Source organism: Crocodylus porosus, unplaced genomic scaffold (genome assembly GCF_001723895.1).
Source record: "Crocodylus porosus isolate Cpor-Errol unplaced genomic scaffold, CroPor_comp1, whole genome shotgun sequence".
In the NCBI taxonomy this organism is placed as follows: Eukaryota; Metazoa; Chordata; order Crocodylia; family Crocodylidae; genus Crocodylus; species Crocodylus porosus.
This window is the reverse complement of record NW_017728918.1, coordinates 90,127,784-90,146,636: the sequence shown is the minus strand read 5'-3', so window position 1 is coordinate 90,146,636 and position 18,853 is coordinate 90,127,784. Positions and strand designations below refer to the sequence as shown.

Genomic DNA, 18,853 nt, shown 5'->3' with positions numbered 1-18,853 from the left:
ATATAACTGAAATAAGCAGTATCAGCACTTCTAGTCTCTGTCTGTTTTTCTAGTCAGGGAGGCCAGAAGCCCGACTAAATTCACTCCTACAGTGGCCAGCTGAACCTCTAGCAGGCCCTGTTCAGGCATTTCTCTCTTCCTCAGTCTTACATAGTTTCATGACTTGGGGGATAAGAGAGATAAGGGACTTTTAGGAAGGGATCAGCTGAATAGAAAGACAAAGGAAAGGGCAGAGGGGAGCCCTCAATGGAAGGAATTAAAGGAGATAGGAGACATCTGTTCCCCATCTTATAGTTTCATATGAAACTATGAAACTATAAGATGGAGAACAGATATCCTGTGAAAGGGAAGCCCTCCCTGCAAGAAAATAATGAAGCAATTCTCACTTTTGTACATCTATAACTGGGAGCACTGTCATAGCTAAAAATATGGTGCTAATTCCCTGTACTGTCATAGAATTTCTTTGGTTTGATATATGATCCAATGGTCATAGGAATAGGACCATGCCTTATGCTACAGGGGGAGGCGAAAATCTCCATAATCCTTTCCAATCTCATGATGGAAAAAAAATCCTTCCTAACCCCAAACCTGTTGTCAATTTGACCCTAAGTACATGAGCAAGTTTCACTGGCTGAGTATCTGGGCAGTTTCTGAATGCTGACAGGAACACTAGCACACCCCAACCAAACCTCCGCCTATATGAAGCAGTTCAGGAGTTCTGCCTCCATTCCTTTTCATGGAAGACCATTCCAAAATGTCATTCCTCCATTAGAAACCTTATTCTAATTTCCCTGTTTATATCTATACATGACCAACTTTTATATATTTGATTTTGTTCTTTAATTTAAATAGTTTTTCTCCCTCCTTGATATACACCCCATGAGCATATTTACAAAAAGTAGTAATATCTCTTCTCAAGTTTCATCGCAACCTCCAACACTGCCCCACAAGAATCTCCCCTAGTAGACTGGGGCAAGCCAGAGCAGATATTATTGACAGAGCTTAGTAGGCAAGAAGAGTCCAATAGAGTAGGAGTCCACTCCTACCCTTAGGGACAGGAAGCCTATTAATACCATTCTCCCAAGAAGTAGGACACAAAAAATATTCTATCACCAGAGAGGTAATAATATTAAATATCCAGATTTCTTTCTTTTCCTCTCTCAGACCTTCTTGGAGTCAGGGGTTACTCAAGGTTTTTTTCCACGTGCTACACTAAGCCATTCTTTCCTGTGGATAGATAACCTCATTTACAGCCAATACACGCTGCCTTCCAGAGTATACAGTGCCCAAAAGGAAGATCTTATTGCTGGCTGATCTTCTGATGGAAAGCTAAACTGAGTCCTCATGTTTCAGGACTCCAGACTGAATTCAAGGATGACATAAAAAATTGTCATTCCTGGTGTGATCGGTAAGCTATTGTTATCAACATATTATGGACATCTACGGGGCTTCTTGTTAGAGACCTGCCCCTTCTGGCCCCTGCTGTGATTTACTGTATTGGCTTAGCAGAGTATATAGTACCCACTCTAAATTTGACCTTCCATTTCCAATTTGTCACCAGACACTTATGGCGTGACTGATGTGTTCAAACTCACTCATATTGAAAGACTTTTTTTTAACAAAGTCTTTGTAAAAGTAAGCAGACATAAACTAATTCTACCAGGTCTGTTTTAGGTTACAAAAGGGCACGTACAATTTATATAAAAACATGTAAATAACAGCCCAGCTCTTATGTTAGCTTAGATCATATTGCATGCTGAAGATCTGCAATCCAGGATGCTGGTTTTATAGTATTTGCCTTATGTTGCTGAAACACTCAGGTTTTACCTACATTGCATATGTTTTAAGGAATAGATAGGCTTCAAAACAAAAAGGATGAGAATAGTTTTAAGAGAGAGAGGTGCATCAATATTGCTGTTATCGCTTTTAATCACTGATAGATTTATGTTTTTTATTACTAGATAAACAAGCTCAAATGACATCATTAAGAGGAATCTTTTAATCTTTTTTTCCTAGTTCCCTCAACCTCTCAAGGACTAAAACTCAATATTTTTGTAGGATAAAAGGAAGAGACTTATGGGAAGTTTATCATAATACTACCAATAGTAGCACTATGAGAAAAGTCAATTTGGTGTTTTCATTATATATCCATTTTTCAGATTTAATATTTCAAATCTCAATGGGTTATGTCTTATTTTTCAAGATATCAGCTCAGGTCCAGTTCCACCTCATCTTGTTGAAATAAGGAGCTGAACTTTGGTAGTAATGTTTGGGTTCCTGATCTAAAAATGAAGAATATAGATCCCTTTGCCATGAGACTGTTCTCAATTGCAGATGCATGATATTCAAGTTGCAGGAAGTTCTAAAGCATTTTTAAGCTAATTGTTATATTGTAATTTGTAAAACAACAACAGGTGAGGATTTATCTGCCGTCAGGGGAATCTTGGATGGTGTAAAACTCAAGAATGCTGGTATAGAGAATGTGCCAAAAATGGGCAGACCCCTTTAGGGGCCACGGCTTGGGCATAGGCATAGCACTCCAACCTAACTTCAGCCAGCAGCACAGGTTGTATGGGACCATAATAGGTATTGCAGTTTTCAGAGTTGCTCTGAGTTAGGCTGGCAGTGGTTTTAACCCCTAGCCAACAAAGCACTTGGCAAATAGAAAGATAGCTTTGCTTTCCTTCCTTGTGAACTCAGAACCCTGTGAGTCTGTCTTCTGACAAATTAGTACTGTTAATAATACAGAAATAAGGAAAGAAGCCAAATTGAAGAAAAAAGCAGATGGGTGCCATACACAATCCACAAAGTAAAATTACAGAGGCCACAAATTCCTTCTTATCAGTTATATTGAACTATTGTTTTTAAAGAATGCAACATCAATATTAATTGTGCTGTCTTACTTGCATGCAACTTGTGGTTAAGAGCCCATTTAATTGTATCTAACCCATTGAATATCCATTTAATTAAAGATGAGAAATGCTGTGCTATGTTTCTGTCACATTGGAATCCAATGTAATTAAACTGGATTATAATTAGTTTTTCTTATTTGTTCTTTCTCCATAATGTTTCTGTCTGCCTATCTGCTAGCATAAGGCTTTCCATCTCTTGGAATGCAAATGTCCCAATGAGGGAACCCTCTTAAGAGCTACTCTTTTCTCACCTGCTCCAAAAGGTGAGCACAAAACTCCTGCCTAGGTGCTTAGGTACCTAAGAGGCAGTGCTGTAGGTGCCTTTAGCTAAAAATGACTTTGTTCAGCTGCTGTACTAACTCAGAATTGCTGTCATCTTGGCTCAGTGTTTAGGTGTCTAAATGCCACCTAAAGCTACTTCAGGTTCATAAATGAGGTGGTAACCTTTCCTCACAGTCCTGAACCGGCAAGTATGCTTAGATTACATCTAATACACACTAAGTTCAGCACCCATGATCAATTTAATTAAAAAGTGTGGTGATGGTGACAGACTTCTGCAAAATGGCTCACTAGTTAGACAGCCCTCTAAAGTGAGAAACCTGGATTTAGTTCCTCCAAACCCATATCTCTCACCCTGACCCCTAGACAAGATGCAAGACTGGGGACCCCTTGTGTTGATGCCATACCACTATGCATTCACAAGTGTAAGAGTCACAGGGGCAGGACAGAAACAAGCAAAAGGGAACATGACACTATAGCCTAGTGCTTAAGGGAGTCCCCTCAAAGAGACTGGATTCTTGTACTCACAATTAGGCAGAATTTTTGTGAATTGCTTACATGGACTTAGGTGGACTCTAGGAATCTTGTAGGCACTAGCTGCCAGTTTCTATTCCACCTATTGGATATCTAAGTAGATTTAAGAACCTAACAGTGATTCTGTTCTACACTATGTCAAGTCCCTGAAAAAACATGAACACATCTATTTTTGTAACACACCATTGTCTCACCCTTAAAATTGAATCACAGAAGATCAGGTTGGTGGATGACCCACCCACCGGTTGCATTAACAGTTTTCCAGGGACTTGAGTTTCTCTATGTGTACAATGGGGGATAGCTACCCCATGGGTGTACTGTGAGGTTACATTCATTAACATTTTAAAGTCCTTGGAGACCCAGAAGAAAGATGTTACAGAAGTGAAAGGTTATTTTTGCTCTTGTTGTTCATACCTCACTAACACCTAGAGACACCACCAGAGATCAGAGCTCTGTTGTGCAAAAGCAGTCCCTTCTGAAAAAATTGTGCAATAGTAGGCACTGATCTTGCACATCAGTGGGGGCAAAAGCCCTAGAAGACCACCAGATGGGGGAACTGCACAGTAGCCTGTCAGTTGTGCCCCCACTAATAGCCTGCTAGCCACTGCCACCCAGGGCACAGAGATGCCCTGTGACACCTCAGCAGCAAGCTGCTCAGCGCGGTGGGTCCCTGCACTTACAAGCAGTCTCTTTGAAGTCAGTAGAGTTCTGAACAGATGCAGAAGACCACCCATATGAAGCAGTTTGCAGGATCATGCCCTTTAAAGGCAAGAAGCAACTGGCAGATGAAGCAAAGAAATACTACTGAGCAGGAGGGAGGGAGAACTGAGTTCCGGTGGTCAGCTCCAGTATTACATGGTGTTTCCTTTCTGTTTGTAGTGAAGAATCTGATAGAAGTCTTCCCTCAGCTCCTGGATAAAGTGCGGAGGGTAGAGCAAAAGTCACCAGCAAATAATATTTCTTCCAGCATTCAGCGGATCAGAGAACTAATTGCTCAAACTAGGAGCGTAGCAAGCAAGGTAAAACTCTTTGATTGAGTATTTACTTAGATCATTGGTTTTCATATTGTGGTCTAAGGCAGCATTTTTCAAGCTGTGGGTCACAACCCAGAAGTGGGTCACAAGAATGTGTGAAAGGGTTGCAAACAAACTTTAAAAATAGATCAACTTGAAAAATAGATTCTCCTTTGAAGGAGAAAAACATGAAAAACCTTGGCTTTTCCCTTGCAGGCTGGAAGAGTTCCAGCCTGCCCAGAGCTGCTTGGGGCCCCCATGCCCTACACACCCCTGCCCCACACACTGGGGTGCTCAGGCCTGGGGGTGGGGGGCAATGGGTTGGGAGTGAGGGCACTAGGTCAAGACTGGCTATTGTTGTTTACAAATGGGTTCTGGTACAACAAAGGTTGAAAACCACTGGTCTAAGAGGTCTAAGGTGTTTGCAAAAGATGACTATGATGAATCAAAAGTATATGAATACTCATCCTTACAATTCAAAGGGATCCACACCTCCATTCAAAATTTTTAGGGGCCCACAAATGAAAAAAAGTTGAAAACCACTTATATGGTTAACTGCATCTTACTAAGGCTTCCATTTCCTTAGGCCACATTGCAGCCCTGAACGTTTCTGATATGTTATCTTTTCCTAGTAACTTAGGGCACTTGCAGACATAAAAACAAAAACCAGTGCTTTACAGGCATACCTCGGAGATATTGTGGGTTCGGTTCCAGACCACTGCAATAAAGCGAATATTGCAATAAAGCGAGTCACACGAATTTTTTGGCTTCCCAGTGCATATAAAAGTTATGTTTACGCTATACTGTAGTCTATTAAGTGTGCAATAGCATTGTGTCTAAAAAAGCAATGTGCATACCTTAATTAAAAAATACTTTATTGCTAAAAAATGCGAAGTGAGCAAATGCTGTTGGAAAAATGGTGCCGATAGACTTGCTCGACACAGGGTTGCCACAAACCTTCAATTTGTAAAAAACGCAATATCTGCAAAGCACAATAAAGTGAAGTGCAATAAAACGAGGTATGCCTGTACTTTAAACTCAGTGCATTCTCATGCCAAGCCCCACACATACCCAAAAGAGGCAGCACGTTATTTCAACCCGGTTCACCTGATGTCTGTAAAGATAAGGCTCTCATGCTGATTCTTCCTGTAAAGCATGAGGAGGTAAGGGGATTTAATATCTGCAAGCAGCCTGAATGAGCACTGGACAGCAGTAAACATTACAATCTTAACAGTGACTATTTGCAAGAAATTAGCATTACCATTGCATTCATAGTAGAATGCCACAAATAAGGTGGTAATGTCAATTAGGCAATTGTCACCATGTTAATGGCGGTCAGGGTAGCAGAATCATTTAAAGCTGAAACTAATGGTATCTACTGCTTTTCATTACTCGGCTGCCAATACTAATTACAAGCAGCAGCAATCATGACATTTTTAAGCCAAACATTGCAAGTTTGCAGTAGATTTTTTTTTTACATGAGAAAGACTTCATCTTACATACATTTAATATGGGGAAATCTCATTCCTATAGTGATATCAATCACTAGTAACAGTAAAATTGTAAACATTTTTGCTAGTAAATACCATTGAACAATTTTGATTTTGAGAAGTAAAATGATATGTCTAGCTGCATTTGGAGGATTTCTAAGAATCCAGTATAGAAACAGATATATAGGTGTTATTGTATTTTGTCTATACCCATTAGTTCAAAAATGCAAAACTCAGTCAGCACCTATACAATATTTAACTGCTCTATAAAATTTATTTTAGCTTTCAAGTGCATAGTGCTTAAAATCTAAAAGAACTGCTTAGAATATGTTTAAAGGAATCCTGAATTATAGGCATCTAGGTATGATTACCCATAGAAAATTGCACTCATACTAGTCTTATTGTGGTATAGAGTGTAGTGGAGTGCACAGACTGCAATAGATTTTCTCCTGATTTACATCCAAGAATGTGAGGGGAGAAAGGAATGCTATTTTCAAAACAAAGTATTAGGAAGGAGTTTTAAAGATACGCAGGCTGTTTATTATGCACTAGTACTGATTCAACTGAGCAAGTCCTATAAAAGCTAAGCTTAAGTTAAGCATGTACTTAAATGCAACTGAAATGCAAATGAAAGGGGTAAAAATAAGTGTCTTTCAGTATTTTCTCTTAATTTTTCCATGTGGTACACTGATTTGGGTTGATTTAGACATTCCACTTTTGTCACTATTAGTAAGGGAAGCTGCTGACAAATTCACTGTTGGCAAATTTCTCTTGAACAGAGGAACGGGTTTTAGGTAGTGGGGTGGTGATCCAGTCACACCTGCTTTCTACTGTGTAGCTCACTGAGGTATCCAGGAGACATGGTGGATGTGCTGGTAGCTTCAGATGTGTGGAGCCCTGAACTTCTGGCTGTCCAACAACCTGGGAAGGAACTCAGTTTGGACCACAGAGGAGACTGAGGGGTGAGGCATGGCTGGCAGCCCCAGACTGTTCGAGGACATTGGGTAGTGCAGGCAGGGAGCAAGAGCAGGAGGTAGGGACCAACTCACCACTGCTGCTGTCCCCAGTTGACCCAAGGTGAGCAGAGCCTCCAGGCTGCTCCTGCCCTGCTTCAGCCAGGATCTGCAGGGAGTGGCTGCATAGGGTGTGGTTGGGGAGGGAAGAGCAGCGGTGGCAGACTTTCTGCACTCCAACACAAAGGGAGATGTGAGAGCTGCAGGTATGAGTTGTTGGAAAAGGGGTCCACTAGCTGCCACATGCCCCAAGCTGCTGCTGTAATTCTGTGGCTGCCCTACAGGGAGTAAGGAAGAGGCTTACCCTCCACTGAGCCCCAGACTGAGCCCCTTTCCCCAGGTCAATGGTGGAAACTGAGGGGGAGGAGTGGCAGACAGAGAGCAGTAGCAGGAAGGAGGGATCCACTGCTATCACAGTGCTTGACTGACTCAGGGCCAGGGCTACTCCAGCCAGGGACTGTAGGGAGCTGCTGTTCAGTGCTGGACTTGGCTGGGGATAGCAGCAGTGGTGGGTGAATGTCCCTTCCTGTACCTGCTCACTCTCCAGACTCCGCTCTCTGAAGGGGGAGGTCTATGTCTGGAGCATGAGACTGTGTACAAGGCCTAGGCCCAGGCTGAGGCCAAGCCAGAACAATCCTGTGGCTCCACTGCTCTCTACCTAGCAGTCCCTGTCTGAGCCCAATGGGCAGATGCACAAGGGAGAGTGGAGAGAGGGCAGCACACTTTGCATTTGATGCTCTCCCCCACCCTGCCTTTTGCTGACCCTCCCCACCCCACTTGAACCATGGCCAGGCTGGGAAGCAGCTGTGTGGCTGAGATGATAGCTGGCCTGTCAGGAGGGGAAGAGAAGGCAGCTGGGGCAGGAGGGAGTTGGAGGTCTCAGGCCAGTAAGGGATGTAGGGACTTTCAATTCCAGCCTGAGCACCATTCAGCTCTGGACAGAGTAGCTCCAGCTGGCAGTAGCCATGGGTCAAGTCAAGATGGGGCAGGGGACAAGGGAGGGACCCAGGGGGGTTGTCACAGCCTCTGGAGTGCCAGCTGCCTCTGCCACACTCCTCTTTTCAAAATCCTAGATTCACCTATGATTGAGCAATATCCCCAAACAGAAACAATACACCTAACACAAAACATTTACAACTGTAGGTACAAGTGTCTATGAAGTTTGAAGGCCAGTCAGCTGTGGAAGTCAATCCAAAGACCAACATAGAAGAACTCAAGGCTTTTACGTCCATGAGCTTGTACATGAAACTTCAGCAAAACCACCCACAACTGGCAGTGAATCCAGACAGATTTGTCCTGTATCTTGGAAACAAAAATGTAAGATAATAATCTAATTAATTATTTTCTGAAAAAAGATAGCAGTGGAAATATGTGAGTTGGTTTCTTAGCAACATGTCTCCAACTTCTACCATAAAGGATTTCCATGATGATGCTTTACCCATGATGGTAAAGTCGTAGTAGTGGCATGCAAGTGCTAATGATTCCAAGGCACTTGTCTTTATAATTTGTCACTCCCTTTAATCTTCTGCAAATAGCAAATTATGCTGCCTGCAGAGAGTAATATGGAGAAACATAGCTGTAAACTATCCTTGCCATCCACATTCAGCTGGTATTGAGCTGCTCTGAAGCAATTATTGTGCTCTGTCAAGCTCTTTTGGGTCCATTTTAATCAGCATTGACTTCTGACAGTGTGGATTTCAAGTCTCAGGTTTCACAGGTCATAGAGATAAGAATGTTTCTTTGCCTGTGGCACCTGCTGCTGCTAAGTACTCTCTGAATTCTCTGCTCTCGAATACCTAGAGGGCTTATGTTCTCATTATCAGAAAGCAGTGTGAGAATTGTGTTTTAAGTTCTGTCAAGTAGGAACAAAACGAGCACATCTCTCCCAAAGCCTGTGCAATCCTGGGCATGCTGCTAGTTAGGATGGCTTTGATTTTTAATCTCTTCTTAAGATAATTTCCATGTGCCCCATATATATAAATTAAGAACAATTTGGTAAAGAGAAGGTTTAATTATGCTGCATCATACTTTTGCCCTGGAACAAGCATGCATTCCCTTTCATGACATTGACTAGTAAACAGTAGAAGACCACCTTCTCCCTGAAATCCACATTCTTTTTTTGGCAGAAAGTGTCCTAGAAAAGTTTAATTTCATAGATTTCATGGACATTAGGGCTGGAGGGGACCTTATAAGATCATCGGGTCCAACCCCCTGTCCAAGGGGCAGGAAATCAGCTAGGGTCAAAGGATCCCAGTAAGATAAACATTCAAATGTTTCTTGAAAGTGTCCAGAGTAGGTGCTTGCACCACCTCTGGGTGAAGTTTGTTCCAGACTTTGGGGGCTTGGACAGTAAAGAAGTTGTTCCTTATGTCCAGCCTGAAATGGTCTTGCAGAAGTTTGTGACCACTGGACTTTGTCATCCCTTGGGGTGCTCTGGTGAACAGGTGTTCCCCCAGATCCTGATGCATACCCCTTATGTACTTGTAGGCTGCCACCAAGTCACCCCTGATCCTGCAGTTCTCCAGGTTAAAGAGTCCCATAGCTTGAAGCCTCTCTTCATAAGGCCTATTCTCTTGCCCTCTGATCATGTGTGTGGCTCTCCTCTGGACTCTCCACATCCTTCCTAAATTGTGGAGCCCAGAATTGGATGAAGTACTCCAGCTGTGGCCTCACCAAGGCTGAGTACAGTGGGAGGATAACATCCTGTGTCTTGCTCAAGATGCATCAGTAAATGCAAGCCAGAGTTTTGTTCACTTTGCCACCTGTGGTATTGCATTGGTGGTTCACATTCATCTTGTGGTCAATAATGACCCCCAAGTCTCTTTCGGTTGTGGTGCTAGCAAGTGTAGCATTGCTGAGTCTATAAGAATTTTTCCCCCCGAGGTGGAGCACCTTGCATTTCTCCATATTGAATGCCATCAGGTTTTCAATATGGAAAACCTTGCAAGCCTACTGAGGTTAGCCTGGATCACCAGCCTATCCTTGAATGTAGAGACTCTTCCCCAAAGTTTAGTATTGTCAGTGAACTTGGCCAGTCCATTTTTGACACCACTGTCCAGATCATTTATGAAGACACTAAAGAGTACAAGTCCAAGAACGGAGCTTTGGTGGACACCACTGGTCACTGAGAGCCATGCTGATTCCGTTCCGTTAACTATCACTCTCTGCCAAATATATGACAGCAACCTCTTCCCTATTGTCCAGGTGATAGGTCACCTGGTCATAGAAGGAAATGAGATTGGTCAGGCAAGACATACCCGCAACAAACCCATGCTGGCTATCCCTCAGAATGTTGCCTTCTGCTTGCCTGTCAAGAATGGTTTCATTGATAATTTTTTCCAAAATCTTCCCAGGGATTGAGGTCAAACTGATTGCCCTGTAGTTTCCCGGGTCTTCTTTCCTGTCTTTCTTGAAGATCAGCACCACATTGGCCCTCTTCCAATCTTCAGGTACTTCGCCCAAGCGCCACAAGTTCTTGAATACCCTCACCAGTGGCTGCACTATGATGTCTGCCAGTTCTTTTAGCACTCTTGGGTGTAACCTATCCGAACCAGTGGATTTATGGGTGTCCAACTTCTCAAGATGCTACCTCACAAGATCCACACCAATGGTGGGCATATATTCATCTTCAGTCCAGTTATCCAGCATCATGTGAGGCAGGGTGGTCCCTTTGAGCTGGTGAAAAACCAATGCAAAGTGATCATTAAGCAGATGGGTTTTTTCCTGGGTGTTGGTAGTCAGCTGCCCCAGTTGGTTTAACAGGGATCCAACATTGCCCTTGTTTTTCTTTCAACTCCCCACATATCTGAAGAAGGACGTTTTATTGTTCTTGATTCATGTAGCCACATGAAGTTCAGTTGCAGCCTTGGCTTTTCTAGTTTGCTCCCTGCAGGTGTGGACCAGTGCAGTATACTCCTCCTTAGAGGTGTTTCCTGTCCTTCATCCATTATACGCCTCTCTTTTTAGACGTAAAAGGTCCATGAGTTCTCTGTTGAGCCAAGAAGGCTGATGAGCCCTTTTATCACCAGGTGGGGATGGACTCCCCTTGTGCTTCTAGGATCACTTCCTTAAGGAGCAACCACTCATCGTGAACTCCCCTCCCTTTGAAATCAGGATCTCAAGAACAATCCTCCAGAGCTTATGAAAATCAGCTTTCCTAAAGTCAAGGACTACTGCATTGCTGGCTGACCTGCCTGGTTTGCGATAGATAGTGAAAGTGATCAACTTGTGGTCACTGTCACCCAACTTCCCTTAGAGCTCATCCACGCATGTAATGAAGCTTTGTGACTGATCAGAGATGCCCAAATAGTTGAAGTCTTCCATGACAACCATGCACCAAAAGCATGCAGCCTTGGCCAGTTCCCTGGCAAATTCTTGGTCAAGTACTTGTTCCCAGTTTGGAGGTCTGTAGTAGACTCCTACCATTGTATTCCCTTCACTACATTCCCCTTGTATTCTAACCCAAAGGGTCTCCAGTCATCCTTCTTGGGAGCCAATCTCAGCTTGTAGGGACATGTAGCTCTCCTTCACATAGAGAGCTACACCCCCACCCCTTTTTTCAGCATGATCTCTCCAATACAGGGTAGTCCAGTCATAGGAGGAGTCCCACCAGGTCTCCATGATCCCTATGAGATCATAGTCATTTCTGTTTAGCAGAAGGACCAGTTTATCCTGTTTTTTCACCAAACTCCTAGCATTAGTGTACAGGCTGTAAGTGTGCCATTGGAAGCCCTAGGCTTCTTTGTACTTATGGAGAAGCTCTGTTCATGGGCTGGGACAGGAGTGGGTTCCCTTGAGCATCCTAATGTGCTAGTTTTGCAGTTGATGCTTGGTGAGCTTGCTCTGGTGGCTGTCCACCCATCCCTGGCAAGCTTAGTTTAAAGACCGGTTGAAGAAGTCAACCATTCTGGCTGAGAAGAGCTTCTTCCCCAGTGGAGTGAGGTGGAAGCCATCTCTTCCCAACAGACCCCTGCCTCTCTCTCTGAAGAGCAGACTGTGGTTGTAGAAGCTGAAGCCTTCTCAGTGGCACCAGCACCTTACTCTTCTGTTTACTGCCTTGATTTGTCTCTCCCTCCTCTGCCCGTGACCTGTAACTGGAAGGATCGAGGAAAAAAACACCTGCGCTCCCAACCCCCTGAGCCCTGCTCCCAGAGACCTATAGCCACTCAGAACCTGGTTGGGATTGCTCTGAGCCACATCATTTCTGTCCACATGGATAAGGAGCATAGGGTAGTGGTTGGAAGTCTGGATAAGTTTTGGGATCCTCTCAGCTACATCCCAGATATGGGCTCCCAGGAGACAGCAGACCCCCTAGGCTAAGAGGTCAAGGTGACAGATCACTCCCTCTGCTCCCCTCAGAAGGGAATCACCCACAATGACCACTCTGTGTTTCAACTTAGGGATGATACATGGTCATGTTTCTTTATCACTTGCAGTAGCTGGCAGCTCTTCAGGTTCTACTGGTGCTGCAAGAATCCAGGGAGGTGGTGACCCTGGTACAGTGAGCCTTAGGGCTGGAGACAACTTTTGTCCAGCCCCGTGGCTGGAGAGTATGGGAGTGCTTCTTGGCCTTCCTGGTCCTGGCAGGGGACCTAGGTCACTCTTCTGTCCTGGGGTGAAGGGCCTGGCAGTAGGAGTCAATCTTCTGTTTGCCACCCCTGATGGAACGCAGCCTCTGCACCACAGTCTGAAGCTCCACTATCTGGATGCAGTGGATGCTGTTCTGCATGGGAAGGGGGCTGTGCAGCATGGGGAGGCTCCTCCACTTTCCTAGCATCTCCTCCTTCCCTTAGAGTGGATTTGCAGGCCAGACAATACAGCCCTGCAGCCTTGCTGCCTGCACAGGATTCAGGCACCCTTAGAAGACCATGCTGGCACTCCCACCTGGCACAGCAGGCAGGCTGGGACTGCATCTGCCCCCAGCACCCAGCATGGCTTTCACTGCTCCACCCATCTCCATTCTGGGCAAGTGCCTGGCCTCTGTGCTAGACACTGTGGGTGGGAGAGGTGACATCAGCTCCTGGGGGCTCTGCATGGTTCAGCCCTGGCAAGCTCCATGCAATGCAAGTGGAGGCTCGGCTTTGGATCAGGTGGGCAAAGGAGAGAGCTGAGCCCCTGCCTGCATTGCACCCAGCCTGCCCAGGCTAAGCCATACAAACCCCCAGGAGTTGACACCGCCTCTCTCGCCCGCAGTGTCTGGCCCAGAGGCCAGACACATGCCCAGGATGGAGGTAGATGGAGCAGGGAAAGCCATGCTGGGCACTGGGACAGATACAGTCCCATCCCACCTGCTGTCCTGGACAGGAGCCCAAGCGCGGGCTTCTAAAGAAACCTGAATCCCAGGCGGGCAGCAAGGCATCCTGCCCCTACAGGGCTGCCTTGCCTGGACAGCAAACCTGCCCCAAGGGAAGAGTCACAGAGAAGTCACTAGCAAAAGCAGTGCCCGCACTGCACTGCCCGCTTCCCCTGCAGAATAGCACCCACCGCATCTTCTTCTTGGCAGTGCCCAGCGGCAGCACAGGGACCCACAGGCTCAGCTCCTGCCCACTCAGTCACATAGCATTAATGCACCTTATGGCTACACATGGGTTAAGGTGCCCTAACTAATCACACCATTTGATACTTGCTTTATGCAGGTATTAAATTTAGGCGTGATTAGCTTAAGAGTATTAAGAGTGTACACGTGTAGATCCATGCCTTAAATATGGCTAATGCACCTTTAATGACCACATGTAAATGTGTCCAGTACCTTCTACAGAAAGAGCATAAGTAGTGGAATAGCTTTATTAATTGTACATAACTATTTCATTGTGTATTTAAACGTCTATCATCTAATAGCTTTTTACATTAACTTTCATTCAATGATTTGTCCTGACTTCCTGATTTATTGGTGTTCTAGGCAAAAAATTACATGGGACTTGCAATTAAGAATGACAACCTAGTATATATTTATAATCTGGGAGATAGAGATGTGGAAATACCACTGGATTCCAAGCCAGTCAGCACTTGGCCTTCTTACTTCAGCATCATCAAAATTGAGAGGTAAAATGTTTATTGAAAGGTGGCATGCTTCTTATGAGATCAGTCTGGTTTGAATATTCTACAAGATAAACTCAATAGTAACTGTTATGCATTTGCCATTAAATTGTAGGATTGCGGGGATTATAGTTAGTGGAGTTGTTTTAGCACAGCTGTGAAGCAACCAGCTCCATCAATCATGTCCTTAATTCAATCAAAACAGTTCATCATCAGTAGGAGTGGACATCTCTTGAAAAACAGTAATGCCTTGAATTCAGTGTGTTTCTATTATTTTCATTCCCATATAGGCATCTCTGTTGGAAAAATGATAAAACTCCCTTATACTTGATACCCTAAACACAGTGAAGGCAGAATAGAGTTTTTTAATCAACTGAAGGAAACAAAGAAAGTTACTTCAGGAAATAAATGACTTTGGAAAGTATTTTGAAAAAAGGGGAACTGGAAATTAATATTTGATGAGCTGGAAAGGAAAAGACTAAAAATTAGGTGTCTCTTCCACAGTGAAAAAACTAACAACTGCTTTCCATCTCTCCATCCCCTTATATCTGATCCAATTCAAGTATTTAACCCAAGAAGTCAAGAAAGATTGAACCAAATTCTTCCAGTGCTGGAACTTCTCCCGATTTACTATTAATGTATGGGTGACGGGTCTAATCCTGCTCCCTCTGTAGTAAGGGGAAATTCTCATTAACTCTGGAAGGGCAGGACCTCATCCTCCTACATGAGATGAGAATCTGAGCTAAAGTCTCATTTCCTCTTCTTTTGGTCCCTATCATGATGGGGGAGACTTTTCTGGTGGAGAAAATAATGCAGTTAAAAAACCTTTTAAAAGTCATCTTTTCCTGTTTCCTTCTTGTAACCATCATATAAAACTTTATTTTTGTTCAAAACTCTTCAACAGGATTGGGAAACATGGCAAAATGTTTCTAACAGTGCCTAGCCCAAGCAGCACAGCTGAAGAAAAATTCATCAAAAAGGGAGAGGCTCTTGGTGCAAATTCTCTCCTGAATTTGCAGCCTGAAAATACTGTGTTCTATGTTGGTGGGGTGCCTCCAGATTTTAAGGTAGGTTTATATGTAACCTATATATTCAGACTTAAAGCTAGCCTGTATTGATGGACTTCTTAAAGATCTGTTTATTAGCAGAAATGTTTGGCTACTAAAACATCCTTCATGAATCATATGATTCCACCTTTTGATTCCAGTTTCTTGTGATTCTGCATTAAGGTCCCCAGGCATTAGTACCCAAGCAAGAGCAATGTGTTTCTCTAATACAGTATTTCTTTTAATAAGTAGTTGAACAAATTCACATGGGCCATGATATAAGTTTCTGACTTATAATTAGAAAAAAAATAACAGTTATTGTTATAGATGGACAGTTAGGAAACCCAGCTGAATGATGTGTGGTTTCTGCCTGACTCTTTCAATGATGAGTCCCTGATGTTTAAAAAATGTTTTTTCCCACTAACTTTCACAGAGGTGAGATATAATTTACTACTAATATTGTGAGTGCATGGACCTCTGGACCAAGAGATCTATAGGGCTGCAACTTTGGGAATTGGAAAACTGGTCTGCTAATATATTTGTTTTTGTTCATTTATAAATGGAAGTAGGATATTGGCTTAGTTGGTTTAGACAGACCAAAAATTAGAAATGCACAGCTGCAGAGAAAAAGGAGGAAAGAAAGAAAATAATCCAGTGAATGAGCCATCCAGATCAAAACTTATGTTCTCTTTAGAAATGATCCGTAACTATGACTTTATAAGCATCCAGGTTTCTTCTCCCTTAGAAATGTACAACCTCACATTTTCATTTTTTTAGTTTACTGTCTTATTCCTGAGACTAAGTGGCTTTGTTCCCCTTTTAAACATTTTGTAATTAATTCAATAACTTTCAGACTGAAAACTGTTTACCAGAATACTAGTAATAAAAGGGAAACAAACAAATAAGAATCAGTTTCAAAAAAAGCAAAACAGAAGGATGCTATGCTGCAGTTAATAATTCTGATTCCCTTTTACAACTACTTGTTTTCAACACCTTCTTATTTGTTTCTGGGGGAGGTGGTTAATTAGACTATTAAAGCAAACTGAAAGCAATGAAAGGGAAAAGTTATTGGCAATGACTGCTGTTGAAAATACACAATGCGCTGATGAAACATTTGCTAATGTCATGCCTAATCTACAGTGACAAGATTTTTAATACTGGGAAGTGCTGCATTATCTCTGTCAACTTTGCTCTTTCATTTTGTTTTTAGATACCTTCATATTTTCCTTTCACTAACAAAGCAATTTAGATTCAATTTGCAGTGACCCTTGTTGAAAGAAAGCAGCAGCTTCATCCTGTTAGTTGTTTGAAATAATCTCTGCTGAATACTAGCTACTGGCACAGACAGGTTTCACAAGTACCAAAGTATCTACTAGATTTAAAACGCTTGATTTTTAAAAAAATTTCTTCTAGTATACAATGGCCTTTAAAACTCAAGGAGATGTCAATACCACATGTACAAAATATGGAAAATATTTCTAGTCAGATATTGTCCTTTGGCTAAGTCCCATACACTGACCAAGAGAGATGTGCTGCTAGTTATAAAAAGCCAGATTCAGGTGCATAAATTGGGCTTAGGTGGAATTTAGATGCCTAAGCCATGAAAAGCCAGATCAACCCTAGTCCAGCAGCCACAAATCCTCCTTAGCACTTGAAAAGATCCTAGGTTTCCAGATTCAGGCTTCTTAGTCTTGTGTTCATGCTCAGGAGCACCTGAATCAGAGCAGATAGATACCTAATACCCTTCTAAATTCTGTTGCAATCTAGAATGGAGCTGGGGAAATGGCTAAATGTTGCATAGATCCATTAAGTATGAGCAGGGCATGCCTAATTCCCTGCAACAACACTGAGTTCAGCACAAACCACAGTCTTTGTTACTTGAGGAGGAAGAGGGGCAGTAGTGTAACATGAGGTAGATGAGCCAGACATGTGCCCCAGGTATCACTTGATGGGTAGGGGACCAGAAGAATGGGGCTGGGGGAGAGGCACCTCATCCCAGGGCTATTGCTCATCTCCCTGCTGCCTGCCTCACTACCTGCATCTATGACACACATCACCTGTGCAGGCAATGTCACGTGTCATCGAGCACAAGGCATCTTGGGAATCATAGTGTTGTAGAGAAGCAGTTTGCTGCTCCCCCATTTTTTGCTGCCAAATTCAGGATTTTTTTTCTGAGCATGGGCTTTGGTGGCAAAATAATGGGATGAAAGGGCCCCCTTAGCAGCAATCAACTCCACTGCTAGCCTAGAGAACTATAATTCCTATCTTGCACTCCATGATACACACCACCCAGCTCTCTGTGCTCCCTGATTCCCATAGCTGCAATTGAGGTGGTAGGAGGAGTGGAGGGGAAGGGTGAGAGATGGTACCCCAGGCACATTTTTTTCCATGCTATGCCTCTGAGGAGGGAACCCACACTTTTTGCATAAAAATCAATTTGGCAAGAGGAAGACCTACCTCAATGCCTACCTCAAATCAACATCTCATTCCCAAAAGAATGGCCTAACCACCTTGGATTGTATATATGCATTTTTCATTTAGACAGTCCTTGGATTAAAAACAGCAGAGACTGGAACCAAGGCCCTCACCTCCATCCCCAAACTAGGAGATTATCCACCTCAGTGGGATATGGAGTCAAACTCCCTCTTGTTTTAAGCCCATAACTGACTCTTATTTCTGGGCAGTGACCCAGCTTCAGCCAGGGATGCTGAGAGTGCTTTTCCCTCCTCCAGAATGCTCTAGTCCCTCTGCTTTGGCATTCTCCTTAGAGATGTGAGTCAGAATCCCTTCTGAATGGGGCAGACCTAGACACCCAGGCACCTACTTTCTCAATGAGTGCTGGAACCACTAGATTACTAGGGAAAAAATGGGCACTTCCCATAATTAGGCATCTACCTAGGGGTAGACAAAGTACTGTGGATCCCAGTGGTAGATGGAGGCAAGATATACAATGTTGAGTCTGGCACCTATGCTCCGAGAGGCAGGGGTTCAGGCGTATCCTTATGCCAGCTACTAACTCACCCTAGGCACCTCTTTGTTCAGTGCTTAGAAGCTATGGATCATCATTTGAGCCCGGTTTTCTCTCTTGCCCAGGGCAGAGGGTCAGATTTGATGATCTGCAAGGTTCCTTCCGACCCTAATTCTATGAATCTATGAATATATGAATCCTTCAGAAGCACTTCATTCTGCCCATTTATTGCATAGGGCTTTTAGGTGCCTACCTATTTGCATAATACCCATGGGGTAGGGCACCTTTTTTTCTAGGCATGCTCAAGCATAAACTGGAAGTACCTATGGATCTGGCTCTAAATCATTACAGCATGAAATACCCTGCTATCCTGGTGAACTTAAGATCTAATTGTCATCCTCTTGCCCCTTTATGCATTGTCTATAAAAGTATTATAAAAATTCTCCTTTATAGTAGTCCTATCTAGATGTGTCCTTTCCCATTAATTCACTTCTCCAGTGTACATCACAAAACAACTGCCTGTATAGGACTCCAACACTATCCCGTTGTTAAGATGCACCATC

General features: G+C 43.4%; 1 protein-coding gene across 1 annotated transcript in view; it reads left to right on the top strand.

The window, feature by feature from the left end:
- The window catches only part of LAMA4 (laminin subunit alpha 4), a 172,598-nt gene that overhangs the window by 118,822 nt on the left and 34,923 nt on the right, over positions 1-18,853 (top strand). Inside the window, exons 18-21 of the mRNA XM_019537929.1 lie at positions 4,605-4,744; positions 8,385-8,558; positions 14,140-14,282; positions 15,181-15,343. Of these exons, the coding sequence (XP_019393474.1) occupies positions 4,605-4,744; positions 8,385-8,558; positions 14,140-14,282; positions 15,181-15,343 (620 nt within the window). The remainder of the gene's footprint in view (positions 1-4,604; positions 4,745-8,384; positions 8,559-14,139; positions 14,283-15,180; positions 15,344-18,853) is intronic.